Below are 22,614 nucleotides of genomic sequence, written 5' to 3'. Positions count from 1 at the left end.
TTTTTTTTTTTTTGCCAAGTGTGTACCTCCTGGGCCCTTATCCGACAGTGGTCACAAATACTACACCAAGACTAAGATCAAGTACGGTACATCTTTTTTCTGGTGATTAAAGGTTGTATGGGGGCCTTGATGCAACTACTGCATATAATTCTGCATGACTGTACACTTAGAAGTGTGTAACTTTTTTTTTCAAATTGAGAATAACTGCAAGAAATTACTCTAGCAAAGAAACTAAAAGCTAAACCAAAACACTGCACAGTTTGCTCCATACAGACCATAACTTAGTGACATCTGTCTGTTCTGTGATAAGCATGGGGGGGGGGCTTACTGGTGGTGCTGAAGTCAGAGGTTGAAGAGCCACAATCCAAGGCTTTATTTCCCCAGAGTTCATAATGTCACTTTGTTGTCACATGAACAAAGTACATTTTAATTGACAGATCTTAGAATAAATAGGTCATGTTTAATAGGTTATGCAAGAGCAGTAAAGAGCAAATGGCCCAATGGCCTAATTAAAATATGTATTAAAGGATAAAAACCTTGAATAAGACAGCTAAAGTAGGATGCCTCAAAAGTGCCCCTCAAACACAGCATGATACTTCCATAGTGAATTCCTCCACACAAAAGGTATGATGAGCCTACTGGACACCCCCCTTCCCAGACAAAGTATGGTGACCTGAATGTAAGCCCCACACAGTTTAATGGAATCCATGCGGCACTCCACACAGTATAATGGACCTTACATAATGAATCACACAGTAAAATGGGCCCCACCTAGTGTTCCATACACTATAATGGGCCTTGCATTGTCCTACAAACAGTATACACTGTGTGCAGAATTATTAGGCAAGTTGTATTTTGATCTAATGATACTTTTTATACATGTTGTCCTACTCCAGGCTGTTCAGGATTGAGAGCCAACACCCAATTAAGTAAATCAGGTGATGTGCATCTCTGTAATGAGGAGGGGTGTTGTCTAATGACATCAAAACCCTATGTAAGGTGTGCTTAATTATTAGGCAACTTCCTTTCCTTTGGCAAAATGGGTCAGAAGAGAGATTTGACGGGCTCTGAAAAGTCCAAAACTGTGAGATGTCTTGCAGAGGGATGCAGCAGTCTTGAAATTGCCAAACTTTTGAAGCGTGATCACCAAACAATCAAGCGTTTCATGGCAAATAGCCAGCAGGGTTGCAAGAAGCATTTTGGGCAAAAAAGGCGCAAAATAACTGCCCATGAATTGAGGAAAATCAAATGTGAAGCTCCAAGATGCCATTTGCCACCAGTTTTGCCGTATTTCAGAGCTGAAACGTTACTGGAGTAACAAAAAGCACAAGGTGTGCCATACTCAGGGACATGGCCACGGTAAGGAAGGCTGAAAAACGACCACCCTTGAGCAAGAAACATAAAACGTCAAGAATGGGCCAAGAAATATCTTAAGACTGACTTTTCAAAGGTTTTATGGACTAATGAAATGAGAGTGACTCTTGATGGGCCAGATGAATGGGCCAGAGGCTGGATCAGTAAAGGGCAGAGAGCTCCACTCCGACGCCAGCAAGGTGGAGGTGGGGTACTGGTATGGGCTGAGATCATCAAAGATGAACTTGTGGGACCTTTTCGGGTTGAGGATGGAGTGAAGCTCAACTCCCAGACCTACTGCCAGTTTCTGGAAGACAACTTCTTCAAGCAGTGGTACAGGAAGAAGTCGGTATCGTTCAAAAAAACATGATTTTCATGCCGGACAATGCTCCATCACATGCCTCCAACTACTCCACAGCGTGGCTGGCCAGTAAAGGTCTCAAGAAAAAATAATGACATGGCCCCCTTGTTCACCTGATCTCAACCCCATAGAGAACCTGTGGTCCCTCATAAAATGTGAGATGTACAGGGAGGGAAAACAGTCCACCTCTCAGAACAGTGTCTGGGAGGCTGTGGTGGATGCTGCACGCAATGTTGGTCGTAAACAGATCAAGCAACTGACAGAATCTATGGATGGAAGGCTGGTGAGTGTCATCATAAAGAAAGGTGGCTATATTGGTCATTAATTTTTTTTTTTTTTGGGGGGGGGGGGGGGGGGTTTGCATGTCAGAAATCTTTATCTCTAAATGTTGTGCAGTTATATTGGTTTACCTGGTGAAAATAAACAAGTGACATGGGAATATATTTGGTTTTTATTAAGTTGCCTAATAATTCTGCACAGTAATAGTTACCTGCACAAACATATCCTCCTAGATAGCAAAATCAAAAAAAAAACAAAAAAAAACAAAACACTCCAACTTCCAAAAATATTAACCCCTTCATGACCCAGCCTATTTTGACCTTAAAGACCTTGCCGTTTTTTGCAATTCTGACCAGTGTCCCTTTATGAGGTAATAACTCAGGAACGCTTCAACGGATCCTAGCGGTTCTGAGATTGTTTTTTCGTGACATATTGGGCTTCATGTTAGTGGTAAATTTAGGTCAATAAATTCTGCATTTATTTGTGATAAACACGGAAATTTGGCGAAAATTTTGAAAATTTCGCAATTTTCACATTTTGAATTTTTATTCTGTTAAACCAGAGAGATATGTGACACAAAATAGTTAATAAATAACATTTCCCACATGTTTACTTTACATCAGCACAATTTTGGAAACAAAATTTTTTTTTGTTAGGAAGTTATAAGGGTTAAAATTTGACCAGCGATTTGTCATTTTTACAACGAAATTTACAAAACCATTTTTTTTAGGGACCACCTCACATTTGAAGTCAGTTTGAGGGGTCTATATGGCTGAAAATACCCAAAAGTGACACCATTCTAAAAACTGCACCCCTCAAGGTACTCAAAACCACATTCAAGAAGTTTATTAACCCTTCAGGTGCTTCACAGCAGCAGAAGCAACATGGAAGGAAAAAATGAACATTTAACTTTTTAGTCACAAAAATTATCTTTTAGCAACAATTTTTTTATTTTCCCAATGGTAAAAGGAGAAACTGAACCACGAAAGTTGTTGTCCAATTTGTCCTGAGTACGCTGATACCTCATATGTGGGGGTAAACCACTGTTTGGGCGCACGGCAGGGCTTGGAAGGGAAGGAGCGCCATTTGACTTTTTGAATCAAAAATTGGCTCCACTCTTTAGCGGACACCATGTCACGTTTGGAGAGCCCCCGTGTGCCTAAAAATTGGAGCTCCCCCACAAATGACCCCATTTTGGAAACTAGACGCCCCAAGGAACTTATCTAGATGCATAGTGAGCACTTTGAACCCCCAGGTGCTTCACAAATTGATCCGTAAAAATGAAAAAGTACTTTTTTTTCACAAAAAAATTCTTTTAGCCTCAATTTTTTCATTTTCACATGGGCAACAGGATAAAATGGATCCTAAAATGTGTTGGGCAATTTCTCCTGAGTACACCAATACCTCACATGTGGGGGTAAACCACTGTTTGGGCACATGGTAAGGCTCGGAAGGGAAGGAGCGCCATTTGACTTTTTGAATGAAAAATTATTTCCATCGTTAGCGGACACCATGTCGCGTTTGGATAGCTCCTGTGTGCCTAAACATTGGCGCTCCCCCACAAGTGACCCCATTTTGGAAACTAGACCCCCCAAGGAACTTATTTAGATGCCTAGTGAGCACTTTAAACCCTCAGGTGCTTCACAAATTGATCTGTAAAAATGAAAAAGTACTTTTTTTTCACAAAAAAATTATTTTCGCCTCAATTTTTTCATTTTCACATGGGCAGTAGGATAAAATGGATCATAAAATTTGTTGGGCAATTTCTCCCGAGTACGCCGATACCTCATATGTGGGGGTAAACCACTGTTTGGGCACACGGCAGGGCTCGGAAGGGAAGGCGCGCCATTTGACTTTTTGAATGGAAAATTAGCTCCAATTGTTAGCGGACACCATGTCGCGTTTGGAGAGCCCCCTGTGTGCCTAAACATTGGAGCTCCCCCACAAGTGACCCCATTTTGGAAACTAGACCCCCCAAGGAACTTATCTAGATGCATATTGAGCACTTTAAACCCCCAGGTGCTTCACAGAAGTTTATAACGCAGAGCCATGAAAATAAAAAATAATTTTTCTTTCCTCAAAAATGATTTTTTAGCCTGGAATTTCCTATTTTGCCAAGGATAATGGGAGAAATTGGACCCCAAATATTGTTGTCCAGTTTGTCCTGAGTACGCTGATACCCCATATGTGGGGGTAAACCACTGTTTGGGCGCACGGCAGGGCTCGGAAGGGATGGCACGCCATTTGGCTTTTTAAATGGAAAATTAGCTCCAATCATTAGCGGACACCATGTCACGTTTGGAGAGCCCCTGTGTGCTTAAACATTGGAGATCCCCCAGAAATGACACCATTTTGGAAACTAGACCCCCAAAGGAACTAATCTAGATGTGTGGTGAGGACTTTGAACCCCCAAGTGCTTCACAGAAGTTTATAACGCAGAGCCATGAAAATAAAAAAAAAAATTATTTTCTCAAAAATGATCTTTTAGCCTGCAATTTTTTATTTTCCCAAGGGTAACAGGAGAAATTTGACCCCAAAAGTTGTTGTCCAGTTTCTCCTGAGTACGCTGATACCCCATATGTGGGGGTAAATCACTGTTTGGGCACATGCCGGGGCTCGGAAGTGAAGTAGTGACGTTTTGAAATGCAGACTTTGATGGAATGCTCTGTGGGCGTCACGTTGCGTTTGCAGAGCCCCTGATGTGGCTTAACAGTAGAAACCCCCCACAAGTGACCCCATTTTGGAAACTAGACCCCCAAAGGAACTTATCTAGATGTGTGGTGAGCACTTTGAACCCCCAAGTGCTTCATAGAAGTTTATAATGCAGAGCCGTGAAAATAATAAATACGTTTTCTTTCCTCAAAAATAATTATTTAGCCCAGAATTTTTTAATTTTCCCAAGGGTAACAGGAGAAATTTGACCCCAAAAGTTGTTGTCCAGTTTCTCCTGAGTACGGTGATACCCCATATGTGGGGGTAAACTACTGTTTGGGCACATGCCGGGGCTTGGAATTGAAGTAGTGACGTTTTGAAATGCAGACTTTGATGGAATGCTCTGCGGGCGTCACGTTGCGTTTGCAGAGCCCCTGATGTGCCTAAACAGTAGAAACCCCCCACAAGTGACCCCATTTTGGAAACTAGACCCTGAAAGGAACTTATCTAGATGTGTGGTGAGCACTTTGAACCCCCAAGTGCTTCATAGAAGTTTATAATGCAGAGCCGTGAAAATAATAAATACGTTTTCTTTCCTCAAAAATAATTATTTAGCCCAGAATTTTTTATTTTCCCAAGGGTTACAGGAGAAATTGGACCCCAAAAGTTGTTGTCCAGTTTCTCCTGAGTACGCTGATACCCCATATGTGGGGGTAAACCACTGTTTGGGCACACGTCGGGGCTCAGAAGGGAAGTAGTGACTTTTGAAATGCAGACTTTGATGGAATGGTCTGCGGGTGTCACGTTGCGTTTGCAGAGCCCCTGGTGTGCCTAAACAGTAGAGACCCCCCACAAGTGACCCCATTTTAGAAACTAGACCCCCCAAGGAACTTATCTAGATATGTGGTGAGCACTTTGAACCCCCAAGTGCTTCACAGACGTTTACAACGCAGAGCCGTGAAAATAAAAAATCATTTTTCTTTCCTCAAAAATTATGTTTTAACAAGCATTTTTTTAGATTCACAAGGGTAACAGGAGAAATTGGACCCCAGTAATTGTTGCGCAGTTTGTCCTGAGTATGCTGGTACCCCATATGTGGGGGTAAACCACTGTTTGGGCACACGTCAGGGCTCGGAAGTGAGGGAGCACCATTTGACTTTTTGAATACGAGATTGGCTGGAATCAATGGTGGCGCCATGTTGCGTTTGGAGACCCCTGATGTGCCTAAACAGTGGTAACCCCTCAATTCTAACTCCAACACTAACCCCAACACACCCCTAACCCTAATCCCAACTGTAGCCATAATCCTAATCACAACCCTAACCCCAACACACCCCTAACCACAACCCTAACCCCAACACACCCCTAACCCTAACCACAACCCTAATTCCAACCCTAACCCTAAGGCCATGTGCCCACGTTGCGGATTCGTGTGAGATATTTCCGCACCATTTTTGAAAAATCTGCGGGTAAAAGGCACTGTGTTTTACCTGCGGATTTTCCGCGGATTTCCAGTGTTTTTTGTGCGGATTTCACCTGCGGATTCCTATTGAGGAACAGGTGTAAAACGCTGCGGAATCCGCACAAAGAATTGACATGCTGCGGAAAATACAACGCAGCGTTCCCGCGCGGTATTTTCCGCACCATGGGCACAGCGGATTTGGTTTTTCATATGTTTACATGGTACTGTAAACCTGATGGAACACTGCTGCGGATCCGCAGCCAAATCCGCACCGTGTGCACATAGCCTAATTCTAAAGGTATGTGCACACGCTGCGGATCCGCAGCAGTTTCCCATGAGTGTACAGTTCAATGTAAACCTATGGGAAACAAAAATCGCTGTGCACATGCTGCGGAAAAACTGCACGGAAACGCAGCGGTTTACATTCCGCAGCATGTCACTTCTTTGTGCGGATTCCGCAGCGGTTTTACAACTGCTCCAATAGAAAATCGCAATTGTAAAACCGCAGTGAAATGCGCAGAAAAAAACGCGGTAAATCCGCCATAAATCCGCAGCGGTTTAGCACTGCGGATTTATCAAATCCGCAGCGGAAAAATCCGCAGAGGACCAGAATACGTGTGCACATTCCTAACCCTAACCCTAGCCCTAACCCTAGCCCTAACCCTACCCCTAACCCTACCCCTAACCCTAACCCTACCCCTAACCCTAACCCTAACCCTACCCCTAGCCCTAACCCTAACCCTAACCCTACCCCTAACCCTAACCCTACCCCTAACCCTAACCCTATTCTAACATTAGTGGAAAAAAAAAATTTCTTTATTTTTTTATTGTCCCTACCTATGGGGGTGACAAAGGGGGGGGGGTCATTTATTATTTTTTTTATTTTGATCACTGAGATAGATTATATCTCAGTGATCAAAATGCACTTTGGAACGAATCTGCCGGCCGGCAGATTCGGCGGGCGCACTGCGCATGCGCCCGCCATTTTGGAAGATGGCGGCGCCCGGGAGAAGATGGACGGGACCACGGCTGGATCGGTAAGTATGATAGGGTGGGGGGGGACCACGGGGGGGGGGATCGGAGCACGGGGGGGGGAATCGGAGCGCGGGAGGGGTGGAACGGAGCGCGGGGGCGTGGAACGGAGCACGGGGGGGCTGGAATGGAGCACGGGGGGGTGGAACGGAGCACGGGGGGGGGTGGATCGGAGTGCAGGGGGGGTGATTGGAGCACGGGGGGGTGATTGGAGCACGGGGGGAGCGGGCACGAGCACGGGGGGGAGCGGAGCACAGGACGGAGGGGAGCCGGAGCAGTGTACCGGCCAGATCGGGGGGGTGGGGGGGCGATCGGAGGGGTGGGGTGGGGGCACACTAGTATTTCCAGCCATGGCCGATGATATTTCAGCATCGGCCATGGCTGGATTGTAATATTTCACCCGTTATAATGGGTGAAATATTACAAATCGCTCTGATTGGCAGTTTCACTTTCAACAGCCAATCAGAGCGATCGTAGCCACGAGGGGGTGAAGCCACCCCCCCTGGGCTAAACTACCACTCCCCCTGTCCCTGCAGATCGGGTGAAATGGGAGTTAACCCTTTCACCCGATCTGCAGGGACGCGATCTTTCCATGACGCCGCATAGGCGTCATGGGTCGGAATGGCACCGACTTTCATGACGCCTACGTGGCGTCAAAGGTCGGGAAGGGGTTAAGATTTGATATTTATGAGCCTTTTGGGTTGATTGAGAACATAGTTGTTAATCAATAATAAAAAATAATCCTCTAAAATACAACTTGCCTAATAATTCTGCACACAGTGTAATGAGCCCCATGTTAAAAAAAAAAAAAAAATACTCACCTCTCCTCGTTCCCCTGCTGCTTCATTCAGCCTGAGCCAGCGAGTGGTCTGAAGCTCTTCACTGCTTGGTACTGGGGGCACGTTGTAATGACATTATCGCACCCGCTGCGCTGAGACACCAGACACAGAGTGATAAAGATGGCTGAGGGAGCGTCAGTTGAAGCTCCGTCCTTCATCATTGCTTTCAACTGTATCGGGGTCCAGGATGCAGACAGCTGAAAGTGCGATGCTAGGCGGAGGGCCCACCCCGGCGTCACAGGTCAAATATACTCACCCTGGGGCCAGATTTGGCCCATGGGCCAGAGTTTGATATATGTGGTATATATCATGCTGTTAGTTTGGGCCAGGTCTCCGGAGAACTGCTGGTGTTATGGAAATTGCAATCCTTGTAAAAAAAACATTGAAACGTGGATGCATGAAGTCAGCCCGAGGCCTAAAGCACACAGCAGAGCCATACAACCGACAGGTGCTACCACGCAGGCGTTGTGGGGGGCTTGCATATAGCTCTAATCTAACCTAGAAGCAATGATTCGGGGGAGAAAAACACTGTACAAATGGCATCTGATAGAGCGTATAACAGTTTTGTTAGATCTGTATAGAATGTAAAGGTACCTTCACACATAACGATATTGTTAACGATATCGTTGCTTTTTGTGACGTAGCAACGATATCGTTAATAAAATCGTTATGTGTGACAGCGACCAACGATCAGGCCCCTGCTGGGAGATCGTTGGTCGCTGAAGAAAGTCCAGAACTTTATTTCGTCGCTGGATCTCCCGTGGACATCGCTGGATCGGCGTGTGACACCGATCCAGCGATGTCTTCACTGGTAACCGGTGTAAACATCGGGTAACTAAGCGCAGGGCCGCGCTTAGTAACCCGATGTTTACCCTGGTTACCAGCGTAAAAGTAAAAAAAACAAACAGTACATACTTACCTAACGCTGTCTGTCCTCCAGCGCTGTGCTCTGCACTCCTCCTGTACTGGCTGTGAGCGTCGGTCAGCCGGAAAGCAGAGCGGTGACGTCACCGCTCTGCTTTCCGGCCGCTGTGCTCACACAGACAGTACAGGAGGAGAGCAGAGAAGCAGAGCGCAGCGCTGGAGGACAGACAGCGTTAGCTAAGTATGTACTGTTTGTTTTTTTTACTTTTAGGATGGTAACCAGGGTAAACATCGGGTTACTAAGCGCGGCCCTGCGCTTAGTTACCCGATGTTTACCCTGGTTACCGGCATCGTTGGTCGCTGGAGAGCGGTCTGTGTGACAGCTCTCCAGCGACCAAACAGCGACGCTGCAGCGATCCGGATCGTTGTCGGTATCGCTGCAGCGTCGCTTAATGTGAAGGGGCCTTATATATATATATATATATATATATATATATATATATATATATATATACACACACATATATTATACACACACATATATATATATATATATATATATATATATATATACACACACATATATATATATATATATATATATATATACACACACACATATATATATATACTCACACACATATATATATATATATATATATATATATATATACATATACATATACATATACATACACACACACACACACACACAGGTTCTAGGCATTATATCAGGAGAACGACAATGGCTCACAAGCCGATAACGTGAGGGGATAACCAATTACAAGCAGTCCAGGGCAGGAAGCATTAGCTGAAATACACAGGGCCAATGAAAGTACCTAACTTGCCATATGACAATGGTATCTGCAGCAGGGAACATTTATACAGGAGACCAACAAAAAAAATTAAAGTGTTTTTCTTTAATGCTTATACATGATTGCATAATGTGTCAGGCTCATTCACACTTCAGTTTTCCACTGACAAATTCTATTTTTTTTTTTTTTTTGCTGACCGATGATCCACAAAAGCAAAAGTGCAGACACATTCCTATTTTGCTAAAAGCTAGCCACTCAAGCAAATGGAAGCAAAAGGGGCAGTGGAAAAAAAAAAAGTTAGAGCTACATGGATGACACTGTCCAGACTATATCTGCAGTAGCCAATTATTCGAGCTCATTGGCCTAGATTCAACTACTTTGCACCAAAATTCTGGCAAAAACTTTTTGAAGAGTCACTACGTTCTTGCAAAAGTTGAGCAACTTTTGTTAGTTCAACGGTATGTTTGGCAAAAAGAAAAAAAAAAAAAAAAAAAAGGACACACTGCAAAAACAGATGAAAAATGGTGCCCTTTTTTATGGGGGGGGAAGGCGCAGGAAATCAGTTTACGCTGCACTGCGGAGAGATTCTAGTGGCATTTCCCGCTCTTGGCGCATGCAGTGTTATTCCGGGAATTTTCTACGGATCTCCAAACATAAATGTATATACCGTATTTATATCTTGCCTGGCTTTAAAGGAAAGCTGTCACCAGAAAAAAAATGCTATTAACCTGCAGATATGGGGTTACTCTGCAGAATAATTGCATTATTATGCTAGCCGAAGCGTGCAAGGCAAGGCCTTAAGGCCCCTTCACATTAAGCGACGCTGCAGCGATACCGATAACGATCCGGATCGCTGCAGCGTCGCTGTTTGGTCGCTGGAGAGCTGTCACACAGACCGCTCTCCAGCGACCAACGATGCCGGTAACCAGGGTAAACATCGGGTAACTAAGCGCAGGGCCGCGCTTAGTAACCCGATGTTTACCCTGGATACCATGCTAAAAGTAAAAAAAAACAAACACTACATACTTACCTACAGCCGTCTGTCCTCCAGCGCTGCGCTCTGCTTCTCTGCTCTCCTCCTGTACTGGCTGTGAGACGGAAAGCAGAGCGGTGACGTCACCGCTCTGCTTTCCGGCTCACAGCCAGTGCAGGAGGAGTGCAGAGCGCAGCGCTGGAGGACAGACAGCGTTAGGTAAGTATGTAGTGTTTGTTTTTTTTACTTTTAGCATGGTAACCAGGGTAAACATCGGGTTACTAAGCGCGGCCCTGCGCTTAGTTACCCGATGTTTACCCTGGTTACCAGTGAAGACATCGCTGGATCGGTGTCACACACGCCGATCCAGCGATGTCTCCAGGGAGTCCAGCGACGAAATAAAGTTCTGGACTTTGTTCAGCGACCAACGATCTCCCAGCAGGGGCCTGATCGTTGGTCGCTGTCACACATAACGATTTCATTAACGATATCGTTGCTACGTCACAAATAGCAACGATATCGTTAACAATATCGTTATGTGTGAAGGTACCTTTAGGGTATGTGCGCACGCTGCGGATCCGCAGTGGATTGGCCTCTGCAGAGTCGCAGCAGTTTTCCATGCGTTTACAGTACCATGTAAAAATCTGAAAAACAAATCCGCACATGCTGTGGAAAAAAAAATGTGCGTAAACGTAGCGTTGTTTATTCTGCAGCATGTCAATTCTTTGTGCGGATTCCGCAGCGGTTTACACCTGCTCCATAATAGGAATCTGCAGGTGTAAAACCGCAGGTGGAATCCGCACAAAAACCGCATAAAATCCGCGGTAAATCCGCAGGTAAAATGCAGTGCTTTTTACTTGCGGATTTCTCAAAACAGGTGCGGAAAAATCCGCAGAGGTCCCATCTACGTGTGCACATATCCACTGCAGAGAGAAAAGCCGGATTACTCACCGGTAATGCTCTTTTAGTGAGTCCACGACTCACTAAAAGAGCATTACCGGTGAGTAATCCGGCTTTTTCCCTTTCGCCACGACAGCACCCCACTGGAGATCTTACAGAGACCATCACCTAGGGGGGGACCACCGTGCTGAGGACAGTCCTGCCAAAGTCTAGGTCAGAAGTTAATCAAGCCTATAGTGATTATAGAATGTAGAGGGATCTGACCAAGTTGCCGCCTTACATATAGTCTCAATTGGGACCTCTCCCCATTCTGCCCAGGAGGATGCCATAGCTCTGGTAGAGTGCGCTGTTATGCCTTCCGGAGGGTTTTCTTTACTCGCGGAATAGGCCAGTCTGATAGACTCTCTGATCCACCGGGATAACGTGCTTTTCGTTATTCCATGACCCTTCTTGTGACCCTGGAAGGAAATAAACAGAGCCCTACACTGTCGCCAGCTACAGGTTCTTTCAATGTACTTTAACACTACTCTTTTAACATCTAGAGTGTAGTACTTTTGTTCTTCAGGAGTGGAAGGATTACTGAAGAAAGTGGGCAAGATTATTTCCTGAGACCTATGGAATGTCTTAGGCCTCTTTCACACTTCAGTTATTTGGCGTCAGTCTAAAACCGCCATTTTCCTCAAATAACGGATCCGTCATTTTTTTTGACGGATCCGTTATTTTCCCATAGACTTGCATTGGTGACGGATTGTGACGGATGGTCGTCCGTTCCATCCGCCATGCGACGGATCCGTCGACATTTGGCGGACGTTTTCTGAAAATAGACGGACATTGGAACGTTTTTTGTCAACGCCGAAATGGCGGATCGCGACGGATCCGTCGCGTCCGCCATTCCATAGAATGGGCGCCTATGGGCGACGGATCCGCCGCAACCGTTTTTTCGGCGGATCCGTCGCCCCAATCCGTTTTTTCAATTGCGCATGCTCCAAAAAGTAGATACTTCTCCCAGACAACCCCCAAGTAACGGATCCGTCAAAAAAACGGATCCGTTAGAACCGTTTTCGCAACAATTGTGACGGATCCGTCAATCCGTCACTATGTCGGTAGTGACTGACGCCAAAAGACTGAAGTGTGAAAGAGGCCTTAGCTACTTTGGGAAGGTAGGAAGGGTCTGGTTTAAGGACCAACTTATCCTGAAAAGTTAGCAGGAAAGGTGGATCTAGAGAGTGCTTGGATGTCACTGATTCTCCTAGCTGAAGTCAGTGCTACCAAGAGGGCTGTTTTTAGTGATAGGATCTTGATTGGTATTGAATCTATTGGTTCGAATGGAGAGTCTGTTAGGGCTTGTAAAACTAAGTTTAGATCCCAGGGAGGAACTCTAGGTATATTAACTGGATTTATCAGTTCACAGGCTGTAATAAATCGGGATACCCATCTATTCCCCGCAATGTTATGGCCATAGAGAGCTCCTAGTGCTGAAACATGAACTTTTAAGGTGTTTGCAGTTAAACCTAGTTCTCTCCCTTTTTGAAGAAATTCCAGGATAGACTGTATCGGAATTTCTGACGTGTTTGAAGATGTATGGAATTGTAAGAATTTCTTCCATATTTTTGTGTAAATTTTTGTAGTGGAAGGTTTTCTACTCTGGAGGAGCGTGTTTATCAATCCCTCCGAGAACCCCCTTGATTTTAGCATCTGCCTCTCAAATTCCAGGCCGTGAGATGTAGACTGTCCACTTGAGGGTGGAAAAACGGACCCTGGAAGAGAAGACTGGGTGTTGAGGGGAGAAACCAAGGATCTGAGATCGACATGGTTTGCAGCCACGAGAACCATGGTCTCTTGGGCCAGAATGGAGCTATTAGTATCACCCTCGCTCCTTCGGTTCTGATTTTGCGAATGACTTGGGGCAGCAGTATGATCGGTGGAAAAGCATATGCTAGACTGAACTGCCAAGGGGCTTGTAGAGCGTCCAGAATGTCCGGATGATCCGCTAGAGATAGGGAGGCAAATTTCCGGACTTTTTTGTTTCTCCTTGTGGCGAAGAGATCTATTTGAGGTTGACCCCATAGGGATACTATGTCTCGAAAAATCTGCTGGTTTAGGCACCACTCTCCTTGTTTCAAGGTGTGTCGACTTAAGAAGTCCGCCTGCTGGTTGTTTTCCCCTCTTATATGCAGTGCAGTAAGGGATGTTAGGTGACTTTCTGCTAGATTCAGGATTTCTGTAGCAGAAGACATCAGAGTCTCTGATCGCGTGCCTCCTTGCCTGTTTAGATACGCCACTGTGGTGGTGTTGTCGGAAAGGATTCTGACGTCCTTCCCTCATAGCTGTGGGAGAAAATAGCATAAGGCATATTTTACTGCATTTAATTCTTTAACATTAGAGGAGTAGCAGCTTTCCTCCATGTTCCAAAGCCCTTGGCAAAAATCATTCCCCATATGAGCGCCCCATCCATGAGGACTGGCGTCCGTGGTTATGGTATGAGATGGCGTTATTATCCATGGAACACCACTCATTAAATGGTCTGAATTCAGCCACCACTTTAAGGAAGTTAAAACTTCATGAGATAAGGTTATTTTCACATTTAGGTGACCAGATAACCGTCTATCTTCTTGTAAAATCTGCTGTTGCAGTGTACGGGTATGATGTTGAGCCCATTTTACCGCAGGTATACAAGAAATAAGAGATCCTAGTAAGGACATAGCTTGTCTTAGGGATATACGTGGATTGTTTATCGCCGCTAGGACTTTGTGTTTGATCAGTAGTATTTTTACCTGAGGCAGGAGACACTTTTGAGATATGGAGTCTAGATGGAACCCCAAGAACGCCTGGCAGGATAGTGAAGTGAGTCTGGATTTGTTGGTATTGATTATCCAGCCTAGATCCTGTAGAGAGGAAATTGCATGAGCCTAACGATCAGCACATTGAGTAACTGAATTTCCAATGACCAAAAAGTCATCCAGATATGGAACAATTAAGGTTTCTTTCTGGCGAAGGTAGGCCATCACCTCTAGCATTATCTTGGTGAAGATCCTCGGTGCTGTTGAAAGGCCGAAGGGCATGGCTGTATACTGGAAATGATGAATCTCGCCGTTGATTGTCACTGCTACTCTGAGGTACTTTTGGTATCTGTCATGGATAGGGAGATGATAATAAGCATCTTTTAAATCAATGCCCCCCATCATACAGTTTGGAAAGAGGAGTTTTATAGTGGATCTAATGGATTCCATCTTAAATGTATGGTTTTTGACAAATGAATTGAGCTTTTTAAGGTTTATGATGGTCCTGAAAGAACTGTCGGGTTTAGAAACCAGGAATAAGGGAGAGTAGAATCCTCTGCCTTCCTGTCCCTCGGGAACTTGGACTAAAACCCGCTTTGATAATAGGGTTTGAATTTCTAGCTCTAGAGCCTGCTGTTGTGCGGGCGAGCTGAGGGATGTTATAATATATGACTCGTGGGGAACACGAGAGAATTGTAGTTTAATTCCATCTCGGATGATGTTTAAGACCCACGAGCTAGATGTTATTTTGTACCATTGGGTGGCGAAAAACTTCAGTCTGCCCCCTACTGGTATATCCTCAGAATTTGTCTTTTGGGGGGTTGGGTCTTCTAAACATGGTACCTCTTTGCCTGTCCTCTTTAGCAGTCCATGTTGTAGACCTATCCGTTTGCCTCCTTTTACCAAACGGTCTCCTCTTAAAGGCTCTCCTGTAAAAGGGAATAGAGGAATCAGGGAAAGCTTTCTTCCTGTCCTTTGCCTTTTTGAGTATCTCATCTAAGGTTTTACCAAAGAGGTACTCACCCTCACATGGGATTGCGCATATTTTAGATTTAGACTGCGCGTCCCCCTTCCAACTTTTCATCCAAAGTGCGCGTCTTGCATTGTTCACAAGACCTGCGGATCTCGCTGCTAACCGAAGAGAGTCGGCAGATGCGTCCGCCATAAAAGCTGCTGCTCCACGTATTAAGGGGATGGCTGCTCGAAGTTTCTCTCTCTCGAGACTTTATTTTCGATCTGCTGGTCCAACTGATCAATCCAAATGATCATTGACCGGGCAGCGCAGGTGCTGGCTACTGCAGGTTTAAAGATTCCTGTAGCTGCCTCCCAAGATCGCTTAAGGGATGATTCAGCTTTGCGATCTAATGGATTGACCAGAAGTCCCGCATCCTCCACAGGCAGAGTGGATTGCTTGGAGGTAGAAGCTACGGCTGCATCGACCTTAGGGACTTTGGTCCATGTAAGGAGCTCCTCATCACTAAACGGATATTTACGTTTAGACGCGGAGGGTAAAAAGCTTCTTTGATCCTGCTTCTCCCACTCTCTTTTAATTAATGCTTTCACCGCTGGTATAACCGGAAAACATCTCCTCTTTCTCTCTGCCAAACCCGCAAACATAATTTCCTGCGTGGTTTGCGCACCCTTTACCTCCTCACACCCCATGGTATTGCGGATTGATTTTACCAAGTTGTCCACACTGTCTAAGGGGAAACATGAACGACCCTCGATTTCTGAGGAAGATGATGATGATGATGACGATAGGGAGGCTTCTGACAGTACCGTGTGGTCACTTTCGGAGTCTGACATAAGTGTTGGTGTTTTGGACTTAGCTTTACGCGGTTTTTCCTGGGTCATATTTTTTAGTTCCTCCCTAATAATGGCCCGTAAGTCCGTAACGGACACTGTCGCTCCCTGAGTTGTTTCCTCAAAACAGTCTTTGCACAGTTTTTTTGGGGTATGAGTCCGGAAGGGGCTGGCTACACAAGGCACATTCCTTATGCTTTGTTTTTTGTCGCTTTTTAGACTGGGCGTAATAAGTAGCGAGAGAGAGAGAGAAAAGAGAGCAATAGGGAGACAGCGTCAGCTTAATAGGCAGAGTTTAAACACTCACCCAGTGAAGCGAATAGTACCGGATCAGAAGACCGAGATCCTGTTCTGGAACCGTCACTCTTACGAGCGGACTCCGAGGATCCTTTGGTGTGATCTTTGGTGGGGGGCCCTGGATCTCCAGCTGTGGGGTCCATGACACCTGGGGATGACATTTCTGCATCGCCGCATTATTGTTTCTGGGCGTTTTTAAATAGTGCGCTTTTTTTTTTTCTCTCCCGCTGCGCAATGCGCATGCGCGGGTTGCCGCTGGCTCCCCCGCCCCAGATCCGGCCTAGGCGCCCCGGAAGTGACTCCTTCAGTTCCGGGGTAGCCAGTATTGCGGCGGTCGGCGCATGCGCGGTCCGGGACTAAGCGCCGGACCGCAATGGAGGTTCTCTTACCGGCTCCTGGCCGCGCCGCTCGCAGGAGAGAACGCCGGGCGGCCCTCCCCGGACCCGGCCGTCTGCTCCATCCACCAGCTGAGGAGGGAGCCGTCTAGCGGAACTCCCCCGACGCCGCTTCTGAGCTGCAGCCCCTGCCGTTCTCACGGACACCGCACAGGCGGCATGCTAGCCCAGGTATGTTGATCCTGTCGTTCCTGGATTGTTCCCGCAGGAACAGGAAACCTAAACTGAGGAGGAGAGGCGGACCGCCCCCTTTTATTTCTCGGTAGGTTTCCTGTTCCTGCGGGGCGGATCCCTCTCTCCAGTGGGGTGCTGTCGTGGCGAAAGGGAAAACCTAAACTGAGGAGGAGAGGCGGACCGCCCCCTTTTATTTCTCGGTAGGTTTCCTGTTCCTGCGGGGCGGATCCCTCTCTCCAGTGGGGTGCTGTCGTGGCGAAAGGGAAAAACTAACCTTAAGGTACAGTCACACTGATCGATATCGCTAGCGATCCGTGACGTTGCAGCGTCCTGGATAGCGATATCGTTAAGTTTGACACGCAGCAGCGATCAGGATCCTGCTGTGCCATCGTTGGTCGGAGCAGAAAGTCCAGAACTTTATTTCGTCGCTGGATCACTCGCTGACATCGCTGAATCAGCGTGTGTGACGCCGATTCAGCGATGTCTTCACTGGTAACCAGGGTAAACATCGGGTTACTAAGCGCAGGGCCGCGGCTTAGTAACCCGATGTTTACCCTGGTTACCAGCGTAAACGTAAAAAAAAAAAAAAAAAAAAATAGGGATTTTTGTGTACCGTAAAATCCTTTTCTCCGAGCCATTCATTGGGGGACACAGACCGTGGGTGTATGCTGCTGCCAATAGGAGGCTGACACTAAGTGATACAAAAAACGTTAGCTCCTCCCCTGCAGTATATACCCTCCTGCTGGCTCTCAGCTAACCAGTTCGGTGCAAAAGCAGTAGGAGATCAATAACAATATATGAGCGTATAGCATGTCATATTCTAAAAAACAAGCATAAGCTAATAACAGGGTGGGAGCTGTGTCCCCCAATGAATGGCTCGGAGAAAAGGATTTTACGGTGAGTACACAAAAATCCCTATTTCTCCTTCGCCTCATTGGGGGACACAGACCGTGGGACGTCCCAAAGCAGTCCCTGGGTGGGGACAACAATAGATCAGGCCCTGTGTAACCGCTAATTACAAGTGCGCCACCGCGGCCTGCAGAGTCCGCCTGCCCAGACTCACATCTGTGGAAGTGTGGGAATTATAGTGCTTCAAGAATGCATGCGGACTGGACGAATCCGCAAGCTTGCAGGCGTGCCTTGCTGACGCCTGGTGCCTAGAACCCTTGATAGACAGGGAGATAGGCTGACATCTAGCACGGAAGGACTCCTGGATGGTGAAAAGAATTCACCATGTTATCATGGTCGATGAAACGGCTAAACCCTTCCTGAAAATGTCAGGAAGCCTTCCTCTACCGTCAGGAAGCCCAAATAAAAAGTCCAACCTTCAGAAGGACGCGGTCCTCAAGACGTACCTACTCAGAGCACTCACTTCGTCCAGAATATGGGGGATCTTATTCCATTTTGTGGACTGGAGCCAAAAGAGATGAGGGAAGAACTATGCCCTCATAACAGTGGTAATACAGTACCACCTTGGTAACAAGGGATGGAGATGGCCTGAGGACAACCTTGCCTCGAAGGTAATAAGGGAAAAAAGTCTGAAAGAGCAGAGAAGCTAGCTCCGAAGACTCGTCAGAGTGAGAATATCGCAGAGGAGAACGGGACGACTTTCCCTGATAGTAAAGTCTGCCCGGATGAAAAAGGAGCCTACTGTAAGGCTCCTAGGAATAATAAGGTCCCAATGATCTAACGGTATGCGATAGGGAAGAACTACGTGTGAAAACTCCCTGTGAGAAAGTCCCTACTTGCAGTTGTGCTGCGATAAGGCGAGAAGATACTAGCTCCGCAAACAAAAAACGGACGTGGTCAGTGCGGATCTCTGAGGATCACTGGGGCCCCTTTCTGCTTCCGAAAGGCTTTCGGAAGTAGTGGAAGGGGAGTTATGGAAACTGGTACCACGGCAGAACCAGAGCATGGAGAGCGATGGCTCTTGGATCTCGAGGCCGAACCACGAACTCGAGTACATTGGCCTTCAGTCTGGATGTCATCCCACCTACAACTGGAGAGCTCCAGTAAGGACAGATCTGATGGAAGACTTCGGGGAGAAGTTCCCACTGACTTGAGGCGGAACCCTGACGGCTGAATTTGTTTGCCGTTCAGAGTTCTACTTCTGGGATATATACTGCCGAGATCACCGAATAATAGACTTCGGCCCATCAGAGAAAGTGAGGTACCTCGGTCATGGCGCCTGACCGTGGGTACCTGCTAGATGACTGATGTAAGGCACCGCCGTGGCATTATCCAATTGAATTCGGATAGGGTGACCCGCCAGAAGGCAGTGGATCTGATGTAAGACTACCGTTCGGATCTCCAGAACAATGATGGGGAGAAGAAGACTGGCATTGGTAGTTACTAATAACTATTGAACCGGGAGAAAGGCCCTGGATAAAGAAGGAGCTCAGAGACTATTGTCTGAAAGTCTATTTGACTTGCTGAAAACGAGCGGAGCGAAGGAAACCGGTTCCATTGTCGTCACCATTTTTCCTCAGAACTCTCTTAGCAAATCGAATGAAATGAGGGGTGAGTAATCAAGTCCTCAGAACTCTCCTTGCGCGAGCTCCCTGTTGAAGGGCCATGACCTTGTCTCGAGGAAGAATTACCATCCTTCTAGAAGTGTGCAGGATCATCCTCAAAAAGGATATCTGCTGGGCTGGAAATGAGGAGAACTTGTCTAAGTGTAGCTGCCAGCCCAGGAGAGAAGGTATCGCAAGAGATATAGACGACTCAGCGTAGTCCTGGAAGGGCGGCTAGACAGACCAAACAGGGCAGGACGAGCACGCCTCTAGAGTGCAAGAGAAACATGACATCCGCCATGACCCGAGCGAACACTCTGGGTGCGGAAGCAAGGCCAAAGGACAAGGTTGTGACATGAAAATGCTGTTGACAAATGGAAAGGCGAAGAAATTTTTGCAGAGGGCAAGCAACCCGAATGTCGATGGATGCCGGAAACTGCACCTTTTTCTGTTGAAGTAATGGCTGAGCGGAGGAACTCCATCCAAAGAAGGAGGACCATGTCAAAGGTTGTTAGAAGTTTGAGGTCCAGGGTCGATCTTACTTTTCTTTTCCCTGTTTGGAACCAAGATCCCTTAGATCTAGACTGTGCTGGACAATCCTTATACAATCCTTTGTCAGTCTCCCGCTCAAAGGATTTGATTGGCCAGTTGTTGCTGGTGTGAAAAAAGGTAGTTAAGGTCTCCAGCCAGGAGACCATTGCTCTAGCAATCCATGCGGCCGCTAGGGAGGATAGAGCGCTGGACTCGAAGCCGCAAGACGGAACAAACCAGATTTGCTATCTGACAGTCCGTGGTGTTTTTAATTGATGACCCATCAGGTAGGGATACTGGTAGGAATACCACAGGAGATTCTACCCGGTTAATCTGCCCCATGGCAGAATGTGCGGCTGCATCCAGCAGGTCATAGTCTCTTGCCATCTCCTCTTTTCACGGTGCAGAGATAAAAATTAGGCACCCTCGATCCATCAACCTCTTAACAGGGAAGTGGAGAGGAATTGTCCGCCTTCTTGCATCATCCACTAAATAGTGGTGATGCAGAGGGGGGAGCTCGTATGCCAAAAAAGGGTGCCTCTATGTCCACAGAGTACAGGTCTCCAGGTGGACAGGACAGGTTGTCTGGCGTTAGGCCTGGATGCAGAAGAGGAAACATGGAGAGGACACTCCGTGTGCTCGTCTGTTGATGGTGTGGGGAGATCGGTGCCCTTTAAAGGACCCGTCGCCCTTAAAAAACAGGCCAGGCATGGCATCCCACGTAGAGGCTTCTGTCCAGTGAATCGCTTATCCGAATTGAATGGCAAATGCTCTCGAGGGAGTTTAGTCTCTGAAGCTCTGGCAAGCTCAGGCAATATCCAATCCATATTCAGAGCCTTGTTGTCATCAAATCATTGGTGAGGGAGCAGGGAACGAAAAACTTCCGTTTTCTAGATGCCTGTATGTTTCTAGACGCCTGCACGTTTCTAGAATACTTGCGGCCCCTGCTAGCCGACGGCTCCCATGTAGGATAGGGACCATGTACAGTGGGGCAAAAAAGTATTTAGTCAATCAGCAATAGTGCAAGTTCCACCACTTAAAAAGATGAGAGGCGTCTGTAATTTACATCATAGGTAGACCTCAACTATGGGAGACAAACTGAGAAAAAAAAATCCAGAAAATCACATTGTCTGTTTTTTTAACATTTTATTTGCATATTATGGTGGAAAATAAGTATTTGGTCAGAAACAAACAATCAAGATTTCTGGCTCTCACAGACCTGTAACTTCTTCTTTAAGAGTCTCCTCTTTCCTCCACTCATTACCTGTAGTAATGGCACCTGTTTAAACTTGTTATCAGTATAAAAAGACACCTGTGCACACCCTCAAACAGTGTGACTCCAAACTCCACTATGGTGAAGACCAAAGAGCTGTCAAAGGACACCAGAAACAAAATTGTAGCCCTGCACCAGGCTGGGAAGACTGAATCTGCAATAGCCAACCAGCTTGGAGTGAAGAAATCAACAGTGGGAGCAATAATTAGAAAATGGAAGACATACAAGACCACTGATAATCTCCCTCGATCTGGGGCTCCACGCAAAATCCCACCCCGTGGGGTCAGAATGATCACAAGAACGGTGAGCAAAAATCCCAGAACCACGCGGGGGGACCTAGTGAATGAACTGCAGAGAGCTGGGACCAATGTAACAAGGCCTACCATAAGTAACACACTACGCCACCATGGACTCAGATCCTGCAGTGCCAGACGCGTCCCACTGCTTAAGCCAGTACATGTCCGGGCCCGTCTGAAGTTTGCTAGAGAGCATTTGGATGATCCAGAGGAGTTTTGGGAGAATGTCCTATGGTCTGATGAAACCAAACTGGAACTGTTTGGTAGAAACACAACTTGTCGTGTTTGGAGAAAAAAGAATACTGAGTTGCATCCATCAAACACCATACCTACTGTAAAGCATGGTGGTGGAAACATCATGCTTTGGGGCTGTTTCTCTGCAAAGGGGCCAGGACGACTGATCCGGGTACATGAAAGAATGAATGGGGCCATGTATCGTGAGATTTTGAGTGCAAACCTCCTTCCATCAGCAAGGGCATTGAAGATGAAACGTGGCTGGGTCTTTCAACATGACAATGATCCAAAGCACACCGCCAGGGCAACGAAGGAGTGGCTTCGTAAGAAGCATTTCAAGGTCCTGGAGTGGCCTAGCCAGTTTCCAGATCTCAACCCTATAGAAAACCTTTGGAGGGAGTTGAAAGTCCGTGTTGCCAAGCGAAAAGCCAAAAACATCACTGCTCTAGAGGAGATCTGCATGGAGGAATGGGCCAACATACCAACAACAGTGTGTGGCAACCTTGTGAAGACTTACAGAAAACGTTTGACCTCTGTCATTGCCAACAAAGGATATATTACAAAGTATTGAGATGAAATTTTGTTTTTGACCAAATACTTATTTTCCACCATAATATGCAAATAAAATGTTAAAAAAACAGACAATGTGATTTTCTGGATTTTTTTTTCTCAGTTTGTCTCCCATAGTTGAGGTCTACCTATGATGTAAATTACAGACGCCTCTCATCTTTTTAAGTGGTGGAACTTGCACTATTGCTGACTGACTAAATACTTTTTTGCCCCACTGT

At 46.3% G+C, this 22,614-nt stretch overlaps 2 protein-coding genes across 7 annotated transcripts in view; both read right to left on the bottom strand.

The window, feature by feature from the left end:
• The window catches only part of U2SURP (U2 snRNP associated SURP domain containing), a 132,724-nt gene that overhangs the window by 89,931 nt on the left and 20,179 nt on the right, over positions 1-22,614 (bottom strand). For 2 of the 6 annotated variants that reach the window (XM_069727576.1, XM_069727577.1), the window contains exon 1: positions 16,421-16,603. The exons of 3 other annotated variants lie outside the window; for them this stretch is intronic. In XM_069727576.1, coding sequence (XP_069583677.1) covers positions 16,421-16,579 — 159 coding nt within the window. In that variant the 5' untranslated portion in view covers positions 16,580-16,603. Of the gene's footprint in view, positions 1-11,810; positions 11,927-16,420; positions 16,604-22,614 lie in introns of those variants that run through there. One more of the 6 variants, XM_069727580.1, reaches the window with a different exon arrangement.
• LOC138638349 (uncharacterized) lies at positions 13,767-15,384 on the bottom strand. The gene is made up of 2 exons (XM_069727582.1): positions 14,539-15,384; positions 13,767-14,415 (listed from the first exon to the last, which is right to left on the bottom strand). The coding sequence occupies exons 1-2, from the start codon at positions 15,304-15,306 to the stop codon at positions 13,852-13,854; spliced, it is 1,332 nt and encodes a 443-aa protein (XP_069583683.1). The 5' UTR covers positions 15,307-15,384; the 3' UTR covers positions 13,767-13,851.

Source organism: Ranitomeya imitator, chromosome 5 (assembly GCF_032444005.1).
Source record: "Ranitomeya imitator isolate aRanImi1 chromosome 5, aRanImi1.pri, whole genome shotgun sequence".
Lineage (NCBI taxonomy): Eukaryota > Metazoa > Chordata > Amphibia > Anura > Dendrobatidae > Ranitomeya > Ranitomeya imitator.
The sequence above is the reverse complement of the archived record's forward strand: the minus strand, read 5'-3'. Positions and strand labels throughout refer to the sequence as shown.